Source organism: Porites lutea, chromosome 12, assembly GCF_958299795.1.
Source record: "Porites lutea chromosome 12, jaPorLute2.1, whole genome shotgun sequence".
In the NCBI taxonomy this organism is placed as follows: domain Eukaryota; kingdom Metazoa; phylum Cnidaria; class Anthozoa; order Scleractinia; family Poritidae; genus Porites; species Porites lutea.
In genome coordinates, this window is record NC_133212.1 from 2,973,013 (window position 1) to 2,996,396 (window position 23,384).

At 43.6% G+C, this 23,384-nt stretch overlaps 1 protein-coding gene across 1 annotated transcript in view; it reads right to left on the minus strand.

Annotated features, from left to right (window-relative positions):
- The window catches only part of LOC140921901 (eukaryotic translation initiation factor 2D-like), a 31,374-nt gene that overhangs the window by 456 nt on the left and 7,534 nt on the right, over nt 1-23,384 (minus strand). The window contains exons 6-18 of the mRNA XM_073371899.1: nt 23,038-23,171; nt 22,641-22,868; nt 21,704-21,818; nt 20,784-20,829; nt 7,405-7,508; nt 5,644-5,731; nt 4,841-4,911; nt 4,557-4,646; nt 4,092-4,181; nt 3,581-3,643; nt 2,912-2,969; nt 2,249-2,339; nt 574-663 (exon numbers count right to left, since the gene is read on the minus strand). Of these exons, the coding sequence (XP_073228000.1) occupies nt 574-663; nt 2,249-2,339; nt 2,912-2,969; nt 3,581-3,643; nt 4,092-4,181; nt 4,557-4,646; nt 4,841-4,911; nt 5,644-5,731; nt 7,405-7,508; nt 20,784-20,829; nt 21,704-21,818; nt 22,641-22,868; nt 23,038-23,171 (1,268 nt within the window). The remainder of the gene's footprint in view (nt 1-573; nt 664-2,248; nt 2,340-2,911; nt 2,970-3,580; nt 3,644-4,091; nt 4,182-4,556; nt 4,647-4,840; nt 4,912-5,643; nt 5,732-7,404; nt 7,509-20,783; nt 20,830-21,703; nt 21,819-22,640; nt 22,869-23,037; nt 23,172-23,384) is intronic.

A 23,384-nucleotide genomic window follows, 5' to 3' on the forward strand; every position in this document is an offset into this window, starting at 1 on the left:
GTTTTTAGGGGAGTTCGTTTTCCATCCCTCCCCACAAACGCCTGCTCAACCGAAGACAACATTCCTTTCCCAAGCTTAGCCAATCACATTGTACTTTCCAAATTCTGGAAAGTTGACCTTGACCGCAGGGTACTCTGATAATTACTCGATCTGCATGAAACACTGGGAAAGCTTTCTGACCTCTAATAAATGTTAGGTTCAGTATGGCAAAAGTAAAAATTAGTCAAATTTTAGAATACTTCATGTACTGCATAACCTTAGCGAAGGAAAGAAGAGAAGGGAAACGGTAACTCTAGGGTCACGTTTTAGTTGTGTTTAGCCTGTCAACACTTTATTTCACAACCGTCCATTGGTCACTTACCACGCAAATAAAACAATGGGAAAGGAATCTTGTTTTCGGTTGAGCAGGCGTTTGAGGGGTGGGATGAAAAACGAGCTCCCCTAAAAGCCCCTGCGTGGGAGGCTACCAATACCATCGACCAATCATAAGTAACACTTGTCAACCCAAACAATCCCAAAAATCACTGCACCCAAAGATTGTAACTATTCCCCTTAGCGTTTCTTGTCACTTACCTAGGAGAAATTTCGCAACAATGGCAACTTGGTTCCCTTGAATTAAAACCTGCATTCCAGGGGAAATGTTCTTACCAGGTAGTTGTGAAACTAACGATACAATAAAAGAAAAGAGTTAAAGACGAGGATATGTATTGCCTAGTGACTGGTGTAGACTTAACATGACTGAAAAGATCCGTGAAAAAAAGGCGATTATTCTGATTAATGAAGAATGAAAATTGTATTTACAAGGAAGAAAAGACCAAGTAGTGTTGTTTAATTGAATTTATAAAGTCGCTTCTCTCAGTGTAAAAGAACGTAAAGATGTCACAGGATTCAATCTAAAAGAAAAAGGTATGAAAGGTTTTTTCGCATTTTTTCAAGTTGAATTGCGTTTTTATCCTTGCCATCGAAAGCCAAATACATACGCTCATAGATGAGGCATAGAAGTAGTGTAATTTTAAACAACACTTGACCATTCTTTCGGGGTCTCCTTTGATTCTAATGAGTTTTAGGGTTTAGCTTATGGCTTTAGTTTATAGCTTCTTTAAAACTGCGGAACCAAACTAATCCAAAAGCAGCTTTTCTGCTGTACTTAGCAACCTTTTATACTGATGGAGAACACATGTCTCGGAAAGAAGGATCTCTTGCCTACCGAAGCTATCCGGGGCGAGCTAACTTTTCTTACAACCCCTTAATACAAAAATTGACAAACCGCGTTTACATAAGAAACAAAACGTTAGCACGGCTACGCCGTGTCACCCTCCTAGACGGGCCACCTTTTTTCCATAAAACAACTTTGGCTGACCCAGCCGGGTAAACTCGGTATAGACAAGACAATCAGAGCATGCGCGAGCACTGTTATCAGCTCTTGGCTCGGGGGAGATGGGTCATCTTTTTTCTCATATAAACACTTGCTCAATTTAACTCAGCTGGAAGGGTAACCTGCTTTCTTAGGGACTGTTCTCATTTGGCGGTGAGGCACACGAATAGCTCATAGTATAAGGCTATGCACATACTTTCGTGTGGAGAAACGAAAAGCTGGCTACCCGGTATAGCGCGAACATCTATCCGATATGTCACTCTCCACTATAGAGATCGGCACTGCGCAGCCTCCTCATCCGCAGGCTTCACTGTTACAACCGTTACAATAGAGAGCTTTAGATTCTAAGACGAGTACGACAACGAGCACGAGATTTTCTCAATAGTAAGTAGTCCTCGAGCGTGAGCCAGCCTCATTTTTGCGGGAGATCGTGGTAGCCGTCGTCACTCTACTACGAGTTTTAGCGAAAATGTCGAAGTAACGGAAACAAGTTATCAAATGTTAGAAGTTTTATCATTTTGCGATCGGGAGAAGGTGTAACCTCCTTCACTAAAGATAACAGTGCTAACTTTTCTAGCGTAAATGGTAAAATGAAGCTTTCCGGGAAGTCTATATTTTGAGAATAGGCGAAAAAATTTTAAGTCAAATCTCGTACTCGTACTCGTTTTCGTCCTTGAATCTAAAGGTCTCTAATAGGAGTTGCCTGTGGAGAAGGCCAGGCGCGGCGCAGCGTCGCTCCGTCGCAGAAATCGCGCCGCCACAACCGTTCATCTGAGTGAACAGAAGCCCTAACCGATATGGTTTTCGTGCCGGCGAAAAAGCTATTTAATATAGAGTGAACGTATAATTAACATAGCTTAAAGAGGGTCTCACCTGAGGTGCTACAAGCTGCCTTTAACTGTATATTGTGAGCAAATTCCTGCGGGCTAATGCCGTATAATTCAAGGTTCCGGATTAACGTGACCTAAAATACAAATCATTGTCAATACCCTCGATAAAATAGTATGCGGTACAAGGCTACTACTACCGAGTTCTGGGGTCGTCAAAGTCGTACTCCGTGGGATTTACGGTAACCTCGATTTTTCTCTTCATCCCTGCACAATGGATGGTAAACAACAACTGGTTATAAAAAGAACGCACTTTACTAAAGCGTCAATGTTAAAACACCAAAGTACAAATAAAGGACACTACTTTTACGTCTCCTATACATACGGGACCATCATTTTACCTGGTCATCGAAGCCAAGCTAAGTCCTAGCCGTTAAAAGGGTAAAGACATTTCCTTTAATTTCTCAGTTATTTCAAGACCCTGAGTATTGGTCCGTCCCCGGGGAAAGAACACGTGACCTCCACGCTAAAATCGAGCGCTCTACCGACTGAACTAGTCCTGCCGCTATTATTAGATCCAAAGGGGACACCTAAGCAGGTTACGAGAGAGCTGGACTAAATTCATGACCACTTTTGTTCTGTGACAGCGTATGATATAAAAATGAGACAAAGAGAAAACCAAACTGCACAGAAAAACGAAAAAAGGTACCTTTTTGTTACCCATCCGCTGTTCCACTTTAATTTCGATAGATTCGATCTTTCCTTTCCTATTGAGAAGAAACGAGCAAACTAAAAAAAAGTATTCCAGCAATTTTCAATAGAAGTCGCAATAAGAAGTTTAGCCAATTACAACGAACATGAACAATCCACTTAGCCAATCAGAGCTTGGAGCAAATACACGTCGCCCGTGCCAAGCAGTTTCCTAGAGCAGAAAAACACGGCTGAAAAGAGGGGAGACAGGATTATTGTACATACAGGGTTTGGTTAATCGTTTGTCTCCCGATTGTAACATAGATATTGATCGCGACGTTTCAACCGCGTTCTGCAGGTCTTCGTCAGGCGATGGAGTCGATTCACTGAGTACAACTATTTGTACCACCATGGTTGTTGGTGATTGGTGTATCACGATCCTAGCTCCAGCTAGGTGGGTTTCTTATCATTAAACGTTTACTGCTATATTTCAACGCCACATTTAACTTCTGGACGGTAAAACAAGACACTGCACATTTCGGGTGGTCGTTTTCGAGAAGTTCGACTGTATTTTGAATTAAAAAGGCATCGTTTTATCATACTAGCTCCAGGAGGATATCTGGACTTCCCTGAAGCCAATTAGTATGCTTAACTTTCATCTACACTTACTTGCAAAGAAGTAACTTACCTTATTAAAGGATCTTGCCCTGGAAACGTGATCTGATGGCATTTATTCATTTTAGATGAAACCCTACGTGCGAAAAGCATTAATTGCTGTGAATCGTCGGTAAAATCCGCGTGATTAAGAAAGTTACAATGCTTAGACGTAGCATAGCTTCTCCTTCGTTCTCACATCTTTCCCGCTTCCCCTTTCTCCCCAAATAAAGAGAAAACTAGCAGATAAAACTAGGAACTAAAAAATACACATACAAAACACGGAAAGAAGAAAAAAAATGCCCAAATAAGGGAAACAAACACAAAGACATGCATACAAGGAGAAATGGGTTAGCAGCTGTGACGGAGCCGGCATGCCTGTTAAACACAAAAAAAGCAATTTGCAGCAGTCTAACTCTGGCGGCCCGTGAGGCAACGTTAACTTGTCCGGAAATACTATCAAGTTGGAGCCTTCGACGGCGAACTATGCAAATTGTCATGTGCGGTATAAGTTGTAAATCAGTAGTGGAAAGAACTAGACTTACCTTTCGATAAGTTGATCCCAAGGTAAAAACGCGATATCCTCGTTCTTATTAAGGAGTATTTTGGTAAGTGTAGGGTCCAGTACCACCATTCTAGGAACAAGAAATGATAGAACATGGTCAGCTTTTGGAAAGTCGAGCTGTAACCCACTGGAGTTACACTCAAAGTGCGAGAGGAGAACCAGTCGTTTCGATACAAAGTTGTTTCGATACAAGTCGTTTCGATACGAACTCAAGCAGTGATATTGCACAAAAATTTCGATCACTTCAAGTATATAGTTTGCGGGCGAACATGTATAAACATTTTGAGGAAAGCGCAAATTGCATCCTGTTTTTTTGCTCATCCTTTGTTAAAAACATTACAGTGTTTGCTCTGTCTGGTGAAAACAGGATCCTTGATGAAAACACTTTGCGCCTCGGGGAATCGTTTTAAAAACAAAAATAAATTGCTGAAATAAGCTTACGTACCTTTTATTTTCAGTCGAGACAAGCTCGTGCGATTTCACATAATTCGTGACGACTGTTCGAACATCGGAAGGACTCATTACTGCACTTTTTCTGCGAGAAACAAAAACAAATCATGTTATAATGTTCCTCCAATAACAGGAACGACCACAATTAAAGAAATGCAAGACAGCGTGTATTAATTCGTAGTTTCAAGGTTAACTACTAAGCCCAATTGGCTTCTTATCACGATCCAAATCGAAATTAGAATAATTGCGGAAAATTCAATGCAAATGACCGTGTTTTACCTGTATCCAAATTCTGAAAATATGGGTAGCATTGCTGCTGATACTGAGAACAGTTCTTCTATTCTCGGAGGCTGAAATAAAAGAATAAAAACAGTTAAGACTTTAAGCCCCAATATCCACATAGAAATTCTCCAAACTGATCTCTATAAATTTCCTTAAAGAATGAGTTGAGAGAATTTGATAAAAGATCAAAGCATTTTCTCTGTGGTGGTCATTTTGTTAATTCCCTTTGATTGTCTATTGATATTTTTAGGAGAAAATTGATGTTGGTCGCTATCGGGACTTTTAGACTTTCGAAACGACACGCTCTTTGTAAGAGATTTCAAAGGCACCGGCAGTGACCTGAAACTAGCTTGAACTTGAGGCTAAAGCCTGGTTCAAATATGCCGCCTATGTTTCTGCGACGTAGCCGCTGGTACCGCCTGGGACACTTCTCGGACGAATGAGAACATGCGCCGCCGGTAACTTGAGCCATCGCAAAGCTCTACCTCCGGCATGCCTGCGAAGTTGAACTTGAGTCGCAGGCATGCCGGGGATAAAGACTGGGATGAGCAATGTGACCGGCCACTTCTGTTCTCATATCTGAACAGTATTCCTGGCAGTACCGGCCGCCATATCGCAGGTGCATCGGCGGCACATGAGAACCAGGCTTAATTACGGGCAACATCAATGAAATCTTTGCATGTAAAATTTACGTCGCATGACTCTCTTTCCAATTCCATACGTAAAGCAAGAAATAAATCCTCCTCCGTGATCTTTGTTTTGTTTGCGGCTAAAAGAAATACACGTGAACAAAAACTTACCTCTGTTTGTGTTCCTGCAGATGCGGGAAGGGAAGTAACTTCTGTGGCATTTTCAACAACTGGTCTCTTTGCTTTAAAATCCTTTAATCTTTAACAAGAAATTTTTTCTCTTAAGAGTCAGACAACAAAGAACAGTAGACCGCGTTACAAAGATAAACAAGAAACACGGGTTATCACTTGAAAAATAAACAGTTCAGCTAACTGTTCATACTTCAGTCTGCCATTAAAGCCAGGATAGAAAACAGGACAGATTTTACAAATGGGCATTGATTTCCAAGATATGTCAGAAAATGTGACAAAATTTTCGTCTTGGGTTTGATGACTGGCAATAGGTGATGACAAAAGGTGAATTATTATTCATTCAAAATATTTCACCGTTTCTGATTGGCTCAAAACCCCTGGCTAATTCTTCATAACTAGCTGATGTGGACCAAATTTGGAAGATACGAGCAATATACCATCGACTGAATGGTACATTGACTTGGAAACGTGGCTGATCAATGGTATATTGATTTGCAGACCAGGCTACATGGGCAATAGAACATCGATCAACCTCGTTTCGAAGGCGCGGAAGCCCAGCTGTTTATTCACGAGTGAACAAAAAAAATGGCGTTCACCCCTCTATCCGAAGACGAATTAGCTGAATTTCTGACTAAAACTGAACGGAAGGAAATTAACAAAAACACGCACAACATATTGCTCGATGGATGTTATCTATTTTTTGGGAAGTATATGCAAGATAAACTTGTGTTTATATCCTGAAACTGTGCAAAACACTGGCCAACCAAAAAGTATACGAGGAAGTAAGCTTGTTCCAATATTTTGAGTGAATAATAAAACAATTATTGAATTCGGCCTTCGTAGGATGTGAAGAATTATGCAGAACATAATTCAGCCTCCTCCAATAATTGCTAAGTAGACCTTTTAAGCTGGTGTCTTTTTTTCCCAATAGGCCATTTGCATGATGGCGTCATTTTACTACTACGACCAGAATCCTTTTTCGTTTTTTCTTTCATATTCTAATTTGGTATTCCCAGTGAGGCTTCGAAAACAAAAGCCCTAATTTGCACAAGAAAGCAAAATCCTGAAGGATTCTGGTCGTAGTAGTAAATTGACGTCATCGTGCAAATGGCCTATTATTCGCACCACGTGATGTTCTCAGGGGAATTTTCCTTTTGAATACATATGCACGTGCATCAGACGACACTTCAAAGAAACAGTTCCCTGGGGTACCATCACTATAAAGTTCCCTGGGGTACCATCACTAAACAGTTCCCTGGGGTACCATCACTATAAAGTTCCCTGGGGTACCATCACTAAACAGTTCAATGGGGTACCATCACTAAACAGTTCCCTGGGGTACCATCACTAAACATTTCCCTGGGGTACCATCACGTGGTCTGAAATTGGAAAACAAAACATACATAAAAAAAATTTCCCTGGGGTACCATCACGTGGTCTGAAATTGGAAAACAAAACATACAAAGAAACATTTCCCTGAGGTACCATCACTTGGTCTGAAATGAAAAGAAAAAACATACAAGCTAAAATGGTCTATTTGCAAATTTGACTAAATTTAGTTAGGGCCGAAATCTTAGTGACATGAAAAAGACAAACAAACAAACAAAATCAGTGGGTGGAAAGTTAGGTAGTTCGTGAACAGATTAATTCACCAACAAGTTTAACAATGTTACATTCGGTGCAGACGACCTCGGCCTAAAACCTTTTTTCTGGCAGAATAATTAAACTATCAAAGCTTACTCAGGATTCTCCCAGACGATTGTAGTGATTTGATCGACTCCTTTGGATGCTTCCTGCACAATGATCAATCTTCTGTCTTGCATACATTGAAGAAACTTGGACAACTAAAAAAGAATTTGTCATCTCCTTAAAGCCCATCAATTTTGTGATGCGCCAATATTTCTTTGCTAATGTAAATCGAAACAACAGTCTTCTGCTCGAATATTATAAGCCAAATGTGGTAACAAGGGTAAAAAACGGAAAAACACAGGGTAACAAAGGGTAACAAAGGATAACGAAGAGTAACAAAAAATAACAAGGGTAACAAAGAATAACGAGGGTAACAAAAGATAACAAGGGGTAACAAGGGTAATCAGGAGTAACAATGAAGAAAAAGGGTAACAAGGGGTAACAAGGGTAACAAGGGTAACAAGAGGTAACAAGGGGGAACAAGGGTAACAAGGGGAAACAAGAGGTAACAAAGGCAACAAAGGGAAACAAGGGTAACTAGACTTAACAATGGTAACAAGGGGTAACAAGGGTAACGAAGGTAAGGAGTAACACGGGTAATCAGAGGTAACAATGGGTAACAAGGGCAACAACGAGGAACAAGGGGTAACAAGAAGTAAAAAGAAATAACAAGCGTAATCAGGCATAACAATGGGGACAAAGGATAACAAGGGGTAACAAGGATAACAAGGGAAAACAAGGGTACCAAGGGGTAACAAGGGGTAACAAGGGGTAACAAGGGGTAACAAGGGTAACAAGGGGTAACAAGGGGTAACAAGGGTAACCAGGGGTAAAAAGGGTAACAAGGGTAACAAGGGGTAACAAGGGGTAACAAGGGGTAACAAGGGTAACAAGGGGTAACAAGGGGTAAAAAGGGTAACAAGGGTAACAAGAGGCAACAAGGGGTAACTAGGGTAACGAGGGGTAACAAGGGTAACAAGGGTAAAGAGGGGTAACAACGGTAACAAGGATAACAAGGGGTAACAAGGGTAAGAAGGGTAACAAGGGGTAACAAGGGTTAACAAGGCTAACATGGGGTAACAAGGAGTAACAAGTGGTACCAAGGATAACAAGAAGTAACAAGGGGTAACAAGGGTAACAAGGGGTAACAAAGGGTAACAAGGGGTAACAAAGGTAACAAGGGGTAACAAGGAGTAAAAAGGGGTAAAAAGGGTAACGAGGGGTAACAAGTGTAAAAAGGGGTAACAAGGGTAACAAGGGGTAACAAGGGGTAAAAAGGGTAACGAGGGGTAACAAGGGTAACAAGGGGTAACAAGGGTAACAAGGGGTAACAAGGGGTAACAAGGCTAACATGGGGTAACAAGGGGTAACAAGGCTAACAAGGGTAACAAGGGGTAACAAGGGGTAACAAGGGTAACATGGGGTAACAAGGGGTAACATTGGGTAACAAGGGGTAGCAAGGGTAACAAGGGTAACAAGGGTAACAAGGGGTAACAAGGGTAACAAGGGGTGACAAGGGTAACAAAGGTAACAAGGGTAACAAGGGGTAACAAGGGGTAACAAGGGGTAACAACGGTAACAAGGATAACAAGGGGTAACAAGACGTAACAAGGGTAACGAGAGGTAACAAGGGTAACCAGGGTAACAAGGGGTAACAATGGTAACAAGGGGTAACAAGGGAAACAAGGGAAACAAGGGTAACAAGGGGTAACAAGGGGTAACAAGGGTAATAATGGTAACAAGGGGTAACAAGGGTAACAAGGGGTAACAAGGGTAACAAGGGTAACAAGGGGTAACAAGGGTATCAAGGGGTAACAAGGGTAACATGGAGTAACAAGGGTAACAAAGGGTAACAAGGGGTAACAAAGGTAACAAGGGGTAAAAGGGGTAAAGAGGGGTGACAAGGGTAACAAGGGGTAACAAGGCGTAACAAGGGCAACAAGGGGTAACAAGGGTAACATGGGGTAACAAGGGGTAACAAGGGTAACAAGGGTAACAAGGGGTAACAAGGGGTAAGAAGGGTAACAAGGGGTAACAAGGGGTAACAAGGGGTAACAAGGGGTAACAAGGCTAACAAGGGTAACAAGGGGTAACAAGGGTAACATGGGGTAACAAGGGGTAACATTGGGTAACAAGGGGTAGCAAGGGTAACAAGGGTAACAAGGGTAACAAGGGGTAACAAGGGTAACAAGGGGTGACAAGGGTAACAAGGGTAACAAGGGTAACAAGGGGTAACAAGGGGTAACAAGGGGTAACAACGGTAACAAGAATAACAAGGGGTAACAAGACGTAACAAGGGTAACGAGAGGTAACAAGGGTAACCAGGGTAACAAGGGGTAACAATGGTAACAAGGGTAACAAGGGAAACAAGGGTAATAATGGTAACAAGGGGTAACAAGGGTAACAAGGGGTAACAAGGGTAACAAGGGTAACAAGGGGTAACAAGGGTATCAAGGGGTAACAAGGGTAACATGGAGTAACAAGGCGTAACAAGGGCAACAAGGGGTAACAAGGGTAACATGGGGTAACAAGGGTAACAAGGGTAACAAGGGGTAACAAGGCTTAACAAGGGTAACGAGGGGTAACAAGGGTAACAAGGGGTAACAAGGGGTAACAAAGGTAACAAGGGGTAACAAAGGTAACAAGGGGTAAAAGGGGTAAAGAGGGGTGACAAGGGTAACAAGGGGTAACAAGGCGTAACAAGGGCAACAAGGGGTAACAAGGGTAACATGGGGTAACAAGGGTAACAAGGGTAACAAGGGGTAACAAGGCTTAACAAGGGTAACGAGGGGTAACAAGGGTAACAAGGGGTAACAAGGGGTAACAAAGGTAACAAGGGGTAACAAAGGTAACAAGGGGTAATAAGGGGTAACAAGGGATAGCAAGGGGTAACATTGGGTAACAAGGGGTAGCAAGGGTAACAAGGGGTAACAAGGGTAACAAGGGGTGAAAAGGGTAACAAGAGGTAACAAGGGGTAACAAGGGTAACAAGGGGTAACAAGGGGTAACAAGGGTAACAAGGGTAACAAGGGGTAACAAGGGGTAACAAGGGTAACAACGGTAACAAGGGTAACAAGGGGTAACAAGGGGTAACAAGGGTAACAAGGCGTAACAAAGGTTACAAGGGGAAACAAGGAGTAACAAGGGTACCAAGGGGTAACAAGGGGTAACAAGGGTCACAAGGGTAACAAGGGGTAACAAGGGGTAACAAGGGGTAACAAGGGGTAACAAGGGGTAACAAGGCTAACAAGGGTAACAAGGGGTAACAAGGGTAACATGGGGTAACAAGGGGTAACATTGGGTAACAAGGGGTAGCAAGGGTAACAAGGGTAACAAGGGTAACAAGGGGTAACAAGGGTAACAAGGGGTGACAAGGGTAACAAGGGTAACAAGGGTAACAAGGGGTAACAAGGGGTAACAAGGGGTAACAACGGTAACAAGAATAACAAGGGGTAACAAGACGTAACAAGGGTAACGAGAGGTAACAAGGGTAACCAGGGTAACAAGGGGTAACAATGGTAACAAGGGTAACAAGGGAAACAAGGGTAATAATGGTAACAAGGGGTAACAAGGGTAACAAGGGGTAACAAGGGTAACAAGGGTAACAAGGGGTAACAAGGGTATCAAGGGGTAACAAGGGTAACATGGAGTAACAAGGGTAACAAAGGGTAACAAGGGGTAACAAAGGTAACAAGGGGTAAAAGGGGTAAAGAGGGGTGACAAGGGTAACAAGGGGTAACAAGGCGTAACAAGGGCAACAAGGGGTAACAAGGGTAACATGGGGTAACAAGGGTAACAAGGGTAACAAGGGGTAACAAGGCTTAACAAGGGTAACGAGGGGTAACAAGGGTAACAAGGGGTAACAAGGGGTAACAAAGGTAACAAGGGGTAACAAAGGTAACAAGGGGTAACAAAGGTAACAAGGGGTAATAAGGGGTAACAAGGGATAGCAAGGGGTAACATTGGGTAACAAGGGGTAGCAAGGGTAACAAGGGGTAACAAGGGTAACAAGGGGTGAAAAGGGTAACAAGAGGTAACAAGGGGTAACAAGGGTAACAAGGGGTAACAAGGGGTAACAAGGGTAACAAGGGTAACAAGGGGTAACAAGGGGTAACAAGGGTAACAACGGTAACAAGGGTAACAAGGGGTAACAAGGGGTAACAAGGGTAACAAGGCGTAACAAAGGTTACAAGGGGAAACAAGGAGTAACAAGGGTACCAAGGGGTAACAAGGGGTAACAAGGGTCACAAGGGTAACAAGGGGTAACAAGGGGTAACAAGGGTAACAAGGGGTAACAAGGGTAACAAGGGTAACAAGAGGCAACAAGGGGTAACTAGGGTAGCGAGGGGTAACAAGGAGTAAAAAGGGGTAAAAAGGGTAACGAGTGGTAACAAGGGTAACAAGGGGTAACAAGGAGTAAAAAGGGGTAAAAAGGGTAACGAGTGGTAACAAGGGTAACAAGGGGTAACAAGGGTAACAAGGGGTAACAAGGGTAACAAGGGTAACCAGGGGTAACAAGGGTAACAAGGGTAACAAGGGGTAAAAAGGGTAACAAGGGGTAACAAGGGTAACAAGGGGTAACAAGGGTAACAAAGGGTAACAAGGGTAACAAGGGTAACAAGGGTAACAAGGGGTAACAACGGTAACGAAAAGGAACAACGGTAACAAGGGGTAACAACGGTAACAAGGGTAACAAGGGGTAACAAGGGTAACAAGGGGTAACAAGGGTAACAAGGGTAACACGGGGTAACAAGGGGTAACAAGGCTAACATGGGGTAACAAGGAGTAACAAGTGGTACCAAGGATAACAAGTGGTAACAAGTGGTAACAAGGGTAACAAGGCGTAACAAAGGTTATAAGGGGTAACAAGGGGTAACAAGGGGTAACAAGGGGTAACAAGGGTAACAAGGGGTAACAAGGGTAACAAGGGGTAACAAGGAGTAAAAAGGGGTAAAAAGGGTAACGAGGGGTAACAAGGGTAAGAAGGGGTAACAAGGGTAACAAGGGGTAACAAGGGGTAACAAGGGTAACAAGGGGTAACAAGGGGTAACAAGGGTAACAAGGGGTAACAAGGGTAACAAGGGTAACCAGGGGTAACAAGGGTAACAAGGGGTAACAAGGGTAGCACGTGGTAACAAGGGTAACAAGGGTAACAAGGGGTAACAAGAAGTAACAAAGGGTAACAAGGGGTAAGAAGGGTAACAAGGGGTAACAAGGAGTAAAAAGGGGTAAAAAGGGTAACGAGGGGTAACAAGGGTAAGAAGGGGTAACAAGGGTAACAAGGGGTAACAAGGGGTAACAAGGGTAACAAGGGGTAACAAGGGTAACAAGGGTAACCAGGGGTAAAAAGGGTAACAAGGGGTAACAAGGGTAGCAAGTGGTAACAAGGGTAACAAGGGTAACAAGGGGTAAAAAGGGGTAACAAGGGGTAACAAGGGGTAACAAGGGGTATCAAAGGGTAACAAGGGTAACGAGGAGTAACAAGGGTAACGAGGGGTAACAAGGGTAACGAGGGGTAACAAGGGTAACAAGGGGTAACAAGGGTAACAAGGGGTAACAAGGGGTAACAAGGGTAACAAGGGGTAAAAAGGGTAACAAGGGGTAACAACGGTAACAAGGGTAACAAAGGGTAACAAGGGTAACAAGGGTAACAAGGGGTAACAACGGTAACGAAAAGGAACAACGGTAACAAGGGGTAACAACGGTAAAAAGGGTAACAAGGGGTAACAAGGGGTAAGAAGGAGTAACAAGGGGTAACAAGGGGTAAGAAGGGGTAACAAGGGTAACAAGGGGTAACAAGGGTAACAAGGGTAACAAGGGGTAACAAGGGTAACAAGGGGTAACAAGGGGTAACAAGGGTAACAAGGGGTAACAAGGGTAACATGGGGTAACAAGGGGTAACAAGGGTAACAAGGGGTAACAAGGGTAACAAGGGGTAACAAGGGTAACAAGGGGTAACAAGGGGTAACAAGGGGTAACAAGGGGTAACAAGGGTAACAAGGGGTGAAAAGGGTAACAAGAGGTAACAAGGGGTAACAAGGGTAACAAGGGGTAACAAGGGGTAACAAGGGTAACAAGGGTAACAAGGGGTAACAAGGGGTAACAAGGGTAACAACGGTAACAAGGGTAACAAGGGGTAACAAGGGGTAACAAGGGTAACAAGGCGTAACAAAGGTTACAAGGGGAAACAAGGAGTAACAAGGGTACCAAGGGGTAACAAGGGGTAACAAGGGTCACAAGGGTAACAAGGGGTAACAAGGGGTAACAAGGGTAACAAGGGGTAACAAGGGTAACAAGGGTAACAAGAGGCAACAAGGGGTAACTAGGGTAGCGAGGGGTAACAAGGAGTAAAAAGGGGTAAAAAGGGTAACGAGTGGTAACAAGGGTAACAAGGGGTAACAAGGAGTAAAAAGGGGTAAAAAGGGTAACGAGTGGTAACAAGGGTAACAAGGGGTAACAAGGAGTAAAAAGGGGTAAAAAGGGTAACAAGGGGTAACAAGGGTAACAAGGGGTAAGAAGGAGTTACAAGGGGTAACAAGGGGTAAGAAGGGGTAACAAGGGGTAAGAAGGGGTAACAAGGGTAACAAGGGGTAACAAGGGTAACAAGGGTAACAAGGGGTAACAAGGGTAACAAGGGGTAACAAGGGGTAACAAGGGTAACAAGGGGTAACAAGGGTAACATGGGGTAACAAGGGGTAACAAGGGTAACAAGGGGTAACAAGGGTAACAAGGGGTAACAAGGGTAACAAGGGGTAACAAGGGGTAAGAAGGGGTAACAAGGGGTAACAAGGGTAACAAGGGGTAACAAGGGTAATAAGGGGTAACAAGGGTAACAAGGGGTAACAAGGGGTAAAAAGGGGTAACAAGGGGTAACAAGGGTAACAAGGGGTAACAAGGGTAACAAGGGGTAACAAGGGTAACAAGGGTAACCAGGGGTAACAAGGGTAACAAGGGTAACAAGGGGTAAAAAGGGTAACAAGGGGTAACAAGGGTAACAAGGGGTAACAAGGGTAACAAAGGGTAACAAGGGTAACAAGGGTAACAAGGGTAACAAGGGGTAACAACGGTAACGAAAAGGAACAACGGTAACAAGGGGTAACAACGGTAACAAGGGTAACAAGGGGTAACAAGGGTAACAAGGGGTAACAAGGGTAACAAGGGTAACACGGGGTAACAAGGGGTAACAAGGCTAACATGGGGTAACAAGGAGTAACAAGTGGTACCAAGGATAACAAGTGGTAACAAGTGGTAACAAGGGTAACAAGGCGTAACAAAGGTTATAAGGGGTAACAAGGGGTAACAAGGGGTAACAAGGGGTAACAAGGGTAACAAGGGGTAACAAGGGTAACAAGGGGTAACAAGGAGTAAAAAGGGGTAAAAAGGGTAACGAGGGGTAACAAGGGTAAGAAGGGGTAACAAGGGTAACAAGGGGTAACAAGGGGTAACAAGGGTAACAAGGGGTAACAAGGGGTAACAAGGGTAACAAGGGGTAACAAGGGTAACAAGGGTAACCAGGGGTAACAAGGGTAACAAGGGGTAACAAGGGTAGCACGTGGTAACAAGGGTAACAAGGGTAACAAGGGGTAACAAGAAGTAACAAAGGGTAACAAGGGGTAAGAAGGGTAACAAGGGGTAACAAGGAGTAAAAAGGGGTAAAAAGGGTAACGAGGGGTAACAAGGGTAAGAAGGGGTAACAAGGGTAACAAGGGGTAACAAGGGGTAACAAGGGTAACAAGGGGTAACAAGGGTAACAAGGGTAACCAGGGGTAAAAAGGGTAACAAGGGGTAACAAGGGTAGCAAGTGGTAACAAGGGTAACAAGGGTAACAAGGGGTAAAAAGGGGTAACAAGGGGTAACAAGGGGTAACAAGGGGTATCAAAGGGTAACAAGGGTAACGAGGAGTAACAAGGGTAACGAGGGGTAACAAGGGTAACGAGGGGTAACAAGGGTAACAAGGGGTAACAAGGGTAACAAGGGGTAACAAGGGGTAACAAGGGTAACAAGGGGTAAAAAGGGTAACAAGGGGTAACAACGGTAACAAGGGTAACAAAGGGTAACAAGGGTAACAAGGGTAACAAGGGGTAACAACGGTAACGAAAAGGAACAACGGTAACAAGGGGTAACAACGGTAAAAAGGGTAACAAGGGGTAACAAGGGGTAAGAAGGAGTAACAAGGGGTAACAAGGGGTAAGAAGGGGTAACAAGGGTAACAAGGGGTAACAAGGGTAACAAGGGTAACAAGGGGTAACAAGGGTAACAAGGGGTAACAAGGGGTAACAAGGGTAACAAGGGGTAACAAGGGTAACATGGGGTAACAAGGGGTAACAAGGGTAACAAGGGGTAACAAGGGTAACAAGGGGTAACAAGGGTAACAAGGGGTAACAAGGGGTAAGAAGGGGTAACAAGGGGTAACAAGGGTAACAAGGGGTGAAAAGGGTAACAAGAGGTAACAAGGGGTAACAAGGGTAACAAGGGGTAACAAGGGGTAACAAGGGTAACAAGGGTAACAAGGGGTAACAAGGGGTAACAAGGGTAACAACGGTAACAAGGGTAACAAGGGGTAACAAGGGGTAACAAGGGTAACAAGGCGTAACAAAGGTTACAAGGGGAAACAAGGAGTAACAAGGGTACCAAGGGGTAACAAGGGGTAACAAGGGTCACAAGGGTAACAAGGGGTAACAAGGGGTAACAAGGGTAACAAGGGGTAACAAGGGTAACAAGGGTAACAAGAGGCAACAAGGGGTAACTAGGGTAGCGAGGGGTAACAAGGAGTAAAAAGGGGTAAAAAGGGTAACGAGTGGTAACAAGGGTAACAAGGGGTAACAAGGAGTAAAAAGGGGTAAAAAGGGTAACGAGTGGTAACAAGGGTAACAAGGGGTAACAAGGAGTAAAAAGGGGTAAAAAGGGTAACAAGGGGTAACAAGGGTAACAAGGGGTAAGAAGGAGTAACAAGGGGTAACAAGGGGTAAGAAGGGGTAACAAGGGGTAAGAAGGGGTAACAAGGGTAACAAGGGGTAACAAGGGTAACAAGGGTAACAAGGGGTAACAAGGGTAACAAGGGGTAACAAGGGGTAACAAGGGTAACAAGGGGTAACAAGGGTAACATGGGGTAACAAGGGGTAACAAGGGTAACAAGGGGTAACAAGGGTAACAAGGGGTAACAAGGGTAACAAGGGGTAACAAGGGGTAAGAAGGGGTAACAAGGGGTAACAAGGGTAACAAGGGGTAACAAGGGTAATAAGGGGTAACAAGGGTAACAAGGGGTAACAAGGGGTAAGAAGGGGTAACAAGGGGTAACAAGGGTAACAAGGGGTAACAAGGGTAACAAGGGGTAACAAGGGTAACAAGGGGTAAGAAGGAGTAACAAGGGGTAAAAAGGGTAACAAGGGGTAACAAGGGTAACAAGGGGTAACAAGGGTAACAAGGGGTAACAAGGGTAACAAGGGGTAACAAGGGTAACAAGGGGTAAGAAGGAGTAACAAGGGGTAAAAAGGGTAACAAGGGGTAACAAGGGTAACAAGGGGTAACAAGGGTAACAAGGGGTAACAAGGGTAACAAGGGGTAACAAGGGTAACAAGGGGTAAGAAGGAGTAACAAGGGGTAACAAGGGTAACAAGGGGTAACAAGGGTAACAAGGGGTAAGAAGGGGTAACAAGGGGTAACAAGGGGTAAGAAGGGGTAACAAGGGGTAACAAGGGTAACAAGGGGTAACAAGGGGTAACAAGGGGTAACAAGGGGTAAGAAGGGGTAACAAGGGGTAACAAGGGTAACAAGGGGTAACAAGGGTAACAAGGGGTAACAAGGGGTAACAAGGGGTAACAAGGGGTAAGAAGGGGTAACAAGGGGTAACAAGGGTAACAAGGGGTAACAAGGGGTAAAAAGGGGTAAAAAGGGGTAACATGGGGTAACAAGGGGTAACAAGGGTAACAAGGGGTAACAAGGGTAACAAGGGTAACAAGGGGTAAGAAGGAGTAACAAGGGGTAACAAGGGTAACAAGGGGTAACAAGGGGTAAAAAGGGGTAACAAGGGGTAACAAGGGGTAACAAGGGTAACAAGGGGTAAGAAGGGGTAACAAGGGGTAACAAGGGGTAACAAGGGTAACAAGGGGTAAGAAGGGGTAACAAGGGGTAACAAGGGGTAAGAAGGGGTAACAAGGGGTAACAAGGGTAACAAGGGGTAACAAGGGTAACAAGGGGTAAGAAGGGGTAACAAGGGGTAAGAAGGGGTAACAAGGGGTAACAAGGGTAACAAGGGGTAACAAGGGTAACAAGGGGTAAGAAGGGGTAACAAGGGGTAACAAGGGGTAAGAAGGGGTAACAAGGGGTAACAAGGGGTAAGAAGGGGTAACAAGGGGTAACAAGGGTAACAAGGGGTAACAAGGGGTAAAAAGGGGTAACAAGGGGTAACAAGGGTAACAAGGGGTAACAAGGGTAACAAGGGGTAACAAGGAGTAACAAGGGGTAACATGGGGTAACAAGGGGTAACAAGGGTAACAAGGGGTACAAGGGTAACAAGGGGTAAGAAGGAGTAACAAGGGGTAACAAGGGGTAAGAAGGGGTAACAAGGGGTAAGAAGGGTAACAAGGGGTAAGAAGGGGTAACAAGGGTAACGAGGGGTAACAAGGGTAACAAGGGATAACAAGGGGTAACAAGGGTAACAAGGGTAACAAGGGGTAACAAGGGTAACAAGGGTAAGAAGGGGTAACATGGGGTAACAAGGGGTAACAAGGGTAACAAGGGGTAACAAGGGTAACGAGGGGTAACAAGGGTAACAAGGGGTAACAAGGGGTAAGAAGGGGTAACATGGGGTAACAAGGGGTAACAAGGGTAACAAGGGGTAACAAGGGTAACAAGGGTAACAAGGGGTAACAAGGGTAACATGGGGTAACAAGGGGTAACAAGGGTAACAAGGGGTAACAAGGGGTAACAAGGGTAACAAGGGGTAAGAAGGAGTAACAAGGGGTAACAAGGGTAACGAGGGGTAACAAGGGTCACAAGGGGTAACAAGGGTAACAAGGGTAACAAGGGGTAACAAGGGTAACAAGGGGTAAGAAGGAGTAACAAGGGGTAACAAGGGTAACAAGGGGTAACAAGGGTAACAAGGGGTAACAAGGGTAACAAGGGGTAAGAAGGGGTAACAAGGGGTAACAAGGGGTAAGAAGGGGTAACAAGGGGTAACAAGGGTAACAAGGGGTAACAAGGGGTAAGAAGGGGTAACAAGGGGTAAGAAGGGGTAACAAGGGGTAACAAGGGTAACAAGGGGTAACAAGGGTAACAAGGGGTAACAAGGGGTAACAAGGGGTAACAAGGGGTAAGAAGGGGTAACAAGGGGTAACAAGGGTAACAAGGGGTAACAAGGGGTAAAAAGGGGTAAAAAGGGGTAACATGGGGTAACAAGGGGTAACAAGGGTAACAAGGGGTAACAAGGGTAACAAGGGTAACAAGGGGTAAGAAGGAGTAACAAGGGGTAACAAGGGTAACAAGGGGTAACAAGGGGTAAAAAGGGGTAACAAGGGGTAACAAGGGGTAACAAGGGTAACAAGGGGTAAGAAGGGGTAACAAGGGGTAACAAGGGGTAACAAGGGTAACAAGGGGTAAGAAGGGGTAACAAGGGGTAACAAGGGGTAAGAAGGGGTAACAAGGGGTAACAAGGGTAACAAGGGGTAACAAGGGTAACAAGGGGTAAGAAGGGGTAACAAGGGGTAACAAGGGTAACAAGGGGTAACAAGGGTAACAAGGGGTAAGAAGGGGTAACAAGGGGTAACAAGGGGTAACAAGGGGTAACAAGGGGTAACAAGGGGTAAGAAGGGGTAACAAGGGGTAACAAGGGTAACAAGGGGTAACAAGGGGTAAAAAGGGGTAACAAGGGGTAACAAGGGTAACAAGGGGTAACAAGGGTAACAAGGGGTAACAAGGAGTAACAAGGGGTAACATGGGGTAACAAGGGGTAACAAGGGTAACAAGGGGTAACAAGGGTAACAAGGGGTAAGAAGGAGTAACAAGGGGTAACAAGGGGTAAGAAGGGGTAACAAGGGGTAAGAAGGGTAACAAGGGGTAAGAAGGGGTAACAAGGGTAACGAGGGGTAACAAGGGTAACAAGGGATAACAAGGGGTAACAAGGGTAACAAGGGTAACAAGGGGTAACAAGGGTAACAAGGGTAAGAAGGGGTAACATGGGGTAACAAGGGGTAACAAGGGTAACAAGGGGTAACAAGGGTAACGAGGGGTAACAAGGGTAACAAGGGGTAACAAGGGGTAAGAAGGGGTAACATGGGGTAACAAGGGGTAACAAGGGTAACAAGGGGTAACAAGGGTAACAAGGGTAACAAGGGGTAACAAGGGTAACATGGGGTAACAAGGGGTAACAAGGGTAACAAGGGGTAACAAGGGGTAACAAGGGTAACAAGGGGTAAGAAGGAGTAACAAGGGGTAACAAGGGTAACGAGGGGTAACAAGGGTAACAAGGGGTAACAAGGGTAACAATGGGTAACAAGGGGTAACAAGGGTAACAAGGGGTAACAAGGGGTAACAAGGTTAACGAGGGGTAACAAGGGTAACAAGGGGTAACAAGGGTAACAAGGGTAACAAGGGGTAACAAGGGTAACAAGGGGTAACAAGGGAAACAAGGGTAACAAGGAGTGACAAGGGGTAACAAGGGTAACAAGGGGTAACAAGTGGTAACAAGGGGTAACAAGGGGTAACAAGGGTAACAAGGGGTAACAAGGGGTAACAAGGGTAACGAAGGGGAACAAGGGTAACAAGGGGTAACAACGGTAACAAGGGTAACAAGGGGTAACAAGGGTAACAAGGGGTAACAAGGGGTAACAAGGCTAACTTGGGGTAACAAGGGGTAACAAGGGTAAAAAGGGTAACAAGGGGTAACAAGGGTAACGAGGGGTAACAAGGGGTAACAAGGGGTAACAAGGGTAACAATGGGTAACAAGGGGTAACAAGGGTAACAAGGGGTAACAAGGGGTAACAAGGGGTAACAAGGGGTAACAAGGGTAACGAGGGGTAACAAGGGTAACAAGGGGTAACAAGGGTAACGAGGGGTAACAAGGGGTAACAAGGGTAACAATGGGTAACAAGGGGTAACAAGGGTAACAAGGGGTAACAAGGGGTAACAAGGGGTAACAAGGGTAACGAGGGGTAACAAGGGTAACAAGGGGTAACGAGGGTAACAAGGGGTAACAAGGGTAATAAAGGGCAAGAAGGGTAGCAAAAGGTAACACAGGGTAACAAAGGGTAATACAGGGTAACAAAGGGTAACATATGGTAGGACAGTGTAACAGATAGTGACGCAGGGTTATCAAGCTGTTACCCTGGGGAAGTCAGTGGGGTGTCGAGAAATGTGGGCCTTTTGTCAGGCTACTTCTGTTAACAGTGAAGTTCCCTTTCTACATGATTTTTCTAAAATCAAATGTACTAACCTTTTTGAAAGAGGACTTCTTGATATCTAAGGATTTTCCAGCCGGACTAAAAATACCAATAAGTAGATGTATTTAATTCTTAAGATATGAGATGCTGTGTAACAAGATTGGTTCTATAAACTAAAAACTTGACCCCTTATTTAATGAATTATCTTTCTCTCTTAACGGATAGACACTGAGGGAACCAGAGAAAGGGTATGTATTAAGCGGGTTGAATTAGCGGGTTGAATTTTAGGAACATTTTAGGGCTAGGGGCAAGAAAAACTGTCCGTAATAACTAGGTCTGCGTTCTGAGCGGGTGTCCATAAAAAAGGCTTTGCCTGTAGATCACGTTTTTCCAATCCGGTATTAGCAGATGTCCTTAGTCCATTTTATAGTAAACCTTAGTTAAAAGTAATAATACTGTTTAAAAGTTTCAAGCTAAATTTTTAGTTGTTATAGAGCAAAAAGAATTAAGAAATTTACTACTATGACGCTTATTAGAAACTTATAATTGACAAGAACTAAGAACGATCCAGCGTTTTCTTTTTTTGGATAGATGTAAGACGCGTAGGTACATCTCGCATAGCATTTATATCCACGATCTTTTAGAAAAACGAGATAAAAAATACGCACTAAAGCTATGGGCTTAGAGGGTCACTCGCTTTACGACATTTTGCCAGAGGTTAAGAACAGTAGGAACGACCTTCGACCAAAATCTACAGTGGAACCTAAAGTAAACACGAAGCGTTTAATGTGTTCCTTTGTAAAACGCTTAATTGTTAAATACGAGTTAGTTCTTTAATTTTGTTATTATTATTATTATTATTATTATTGTTGTTGTTGTTATTATTATTATTATTATTATTATTATTATTATTATTATTATTATTATTATTATTATTAAGAGAAGCCATGGTCCATCCAAAAAGAAAACTTACCAAGAAGGGAGGAGGTAGGTTCGAAAAAATGTACTAGTCAATAACGGAAGTTCCACTTTCTTCATCCTTAACAATGCACAAAAGAAGCAATACTCGAGGAGATCATCCATGTTATCTACAAATAATGAAAGAGTAAAATCATTAAAACGATCAGTCCTGTTAAGGTAAAATTCCAACATGCAACATGGCCTTAAAAGAGCCGGCAAAGAATACCGTAAAATTCTGAAAATAAGCCCCTCCATGTATACGCCCCTCCAAATATAAGCCCCCCAATCTGGTAACTCAAAAAACCCTCCGTTAAATCGCCCCTCTAAATATAAGCCCCCCGGGGGCTTGTACTTGGAAAATTGCCCTGAAAAACAAAGTAAAACAAAGCAAAAACTGTAAATTTACTTCCAACAATAAGGCTAGCCCAATCGATTTTGAAACGCAAATTTCCCTCCGTAGATAAGCCCCTCCGAATATAAGCCCCTCCAAAAATAAGGCCCGGGGCTTATTTTCGGAATTTAACGGTAGATGAAATGGCGACAAACAACAAAAAATGGGTTAAATGCATGCACCGACAGGAACATGGCGTTTTCCTCAAAATGCGAAACGACTGTATTTGAAATTCAGACTTGGGACATACGTCCTCCTTGCCCTCAATTCACAACCTCACGATGAAGTTGTTAGTGATAAAAATTAGAACGTCGTTGTTAATGCTAAGTTTACAAGCGTGCAGGTTGCGTAACACTTGTGGAAAAAATGAAATGAAAGGCAAGTAAAATATGAATGAATTGAAATGTGAGTAGTGTAAATATCGTAGTAAGCAAAGACCGCATAGTTCTTGTATGATGGTAAAATGAAATGTGCTATGTTAAGTTTGTGTTCAGAAAAGTGCAAACTCCTGAAATGATAAACATTTGTTGACGAAAAATTGAAAGAAATCATAGTTCACCTAACAGCGAGTTCGGAGTGTCGGTTGCCTCTTCTTCTACATCCTTATAAGTGGCTTCTTCAGAGAGTGTCTGTTCATTTTCGTCACCTGCCGCATTTGCAGCATTTGCCTCATTATTCTCAACATCGTCACCAGTGAAGCCACCTTCAGTGTCTGTGGAGCCATCAATATAAGAATCCTCTGTAAATTCCAAGTCAGCACAGCAGCAGAAGCAATCAGTACCAAATTCTACATTAACGAGATACCTGTATAATATGTCGGGGAAATCTTTGGGCCTGGCAGTCACTTTAAACTCAATATACGTGTTTTGCTGACGATTAAAAGGGTTTATAAGTTTGATACAACGAGTGCGAAAAACATTTGAATTCCAATGAGTGGATCTGTCTAAAAGTTTTACCTCTACTTTTGTTATGTTCTGTCCCTTCAGCGTCATCAAATGAAAGTTCTTGCAATGAATTCTTCACCTCATCAGTTTTAACTTCGTCATCTAAAACTGTCAACTGAGGTAGCGGACGTTTGCTGCCGTGAGCCCTTCGAAAAAAAAGAAATAAACTTGAGTCATTTGTCTACATGTAGAATATTAGAATTTGTCAATTACGCTCTACGAAAAGCCCCTATATGATTCAGATGGTAGGGACAGGGGCATAGCAAGGGGGATTGTGAAATGCCCGTAATCTCCCCCTTTCTGAGATAATTGCATCATAATTAAGGTGCATAAAAATGCGCGAATCCGAAAGAATCAAC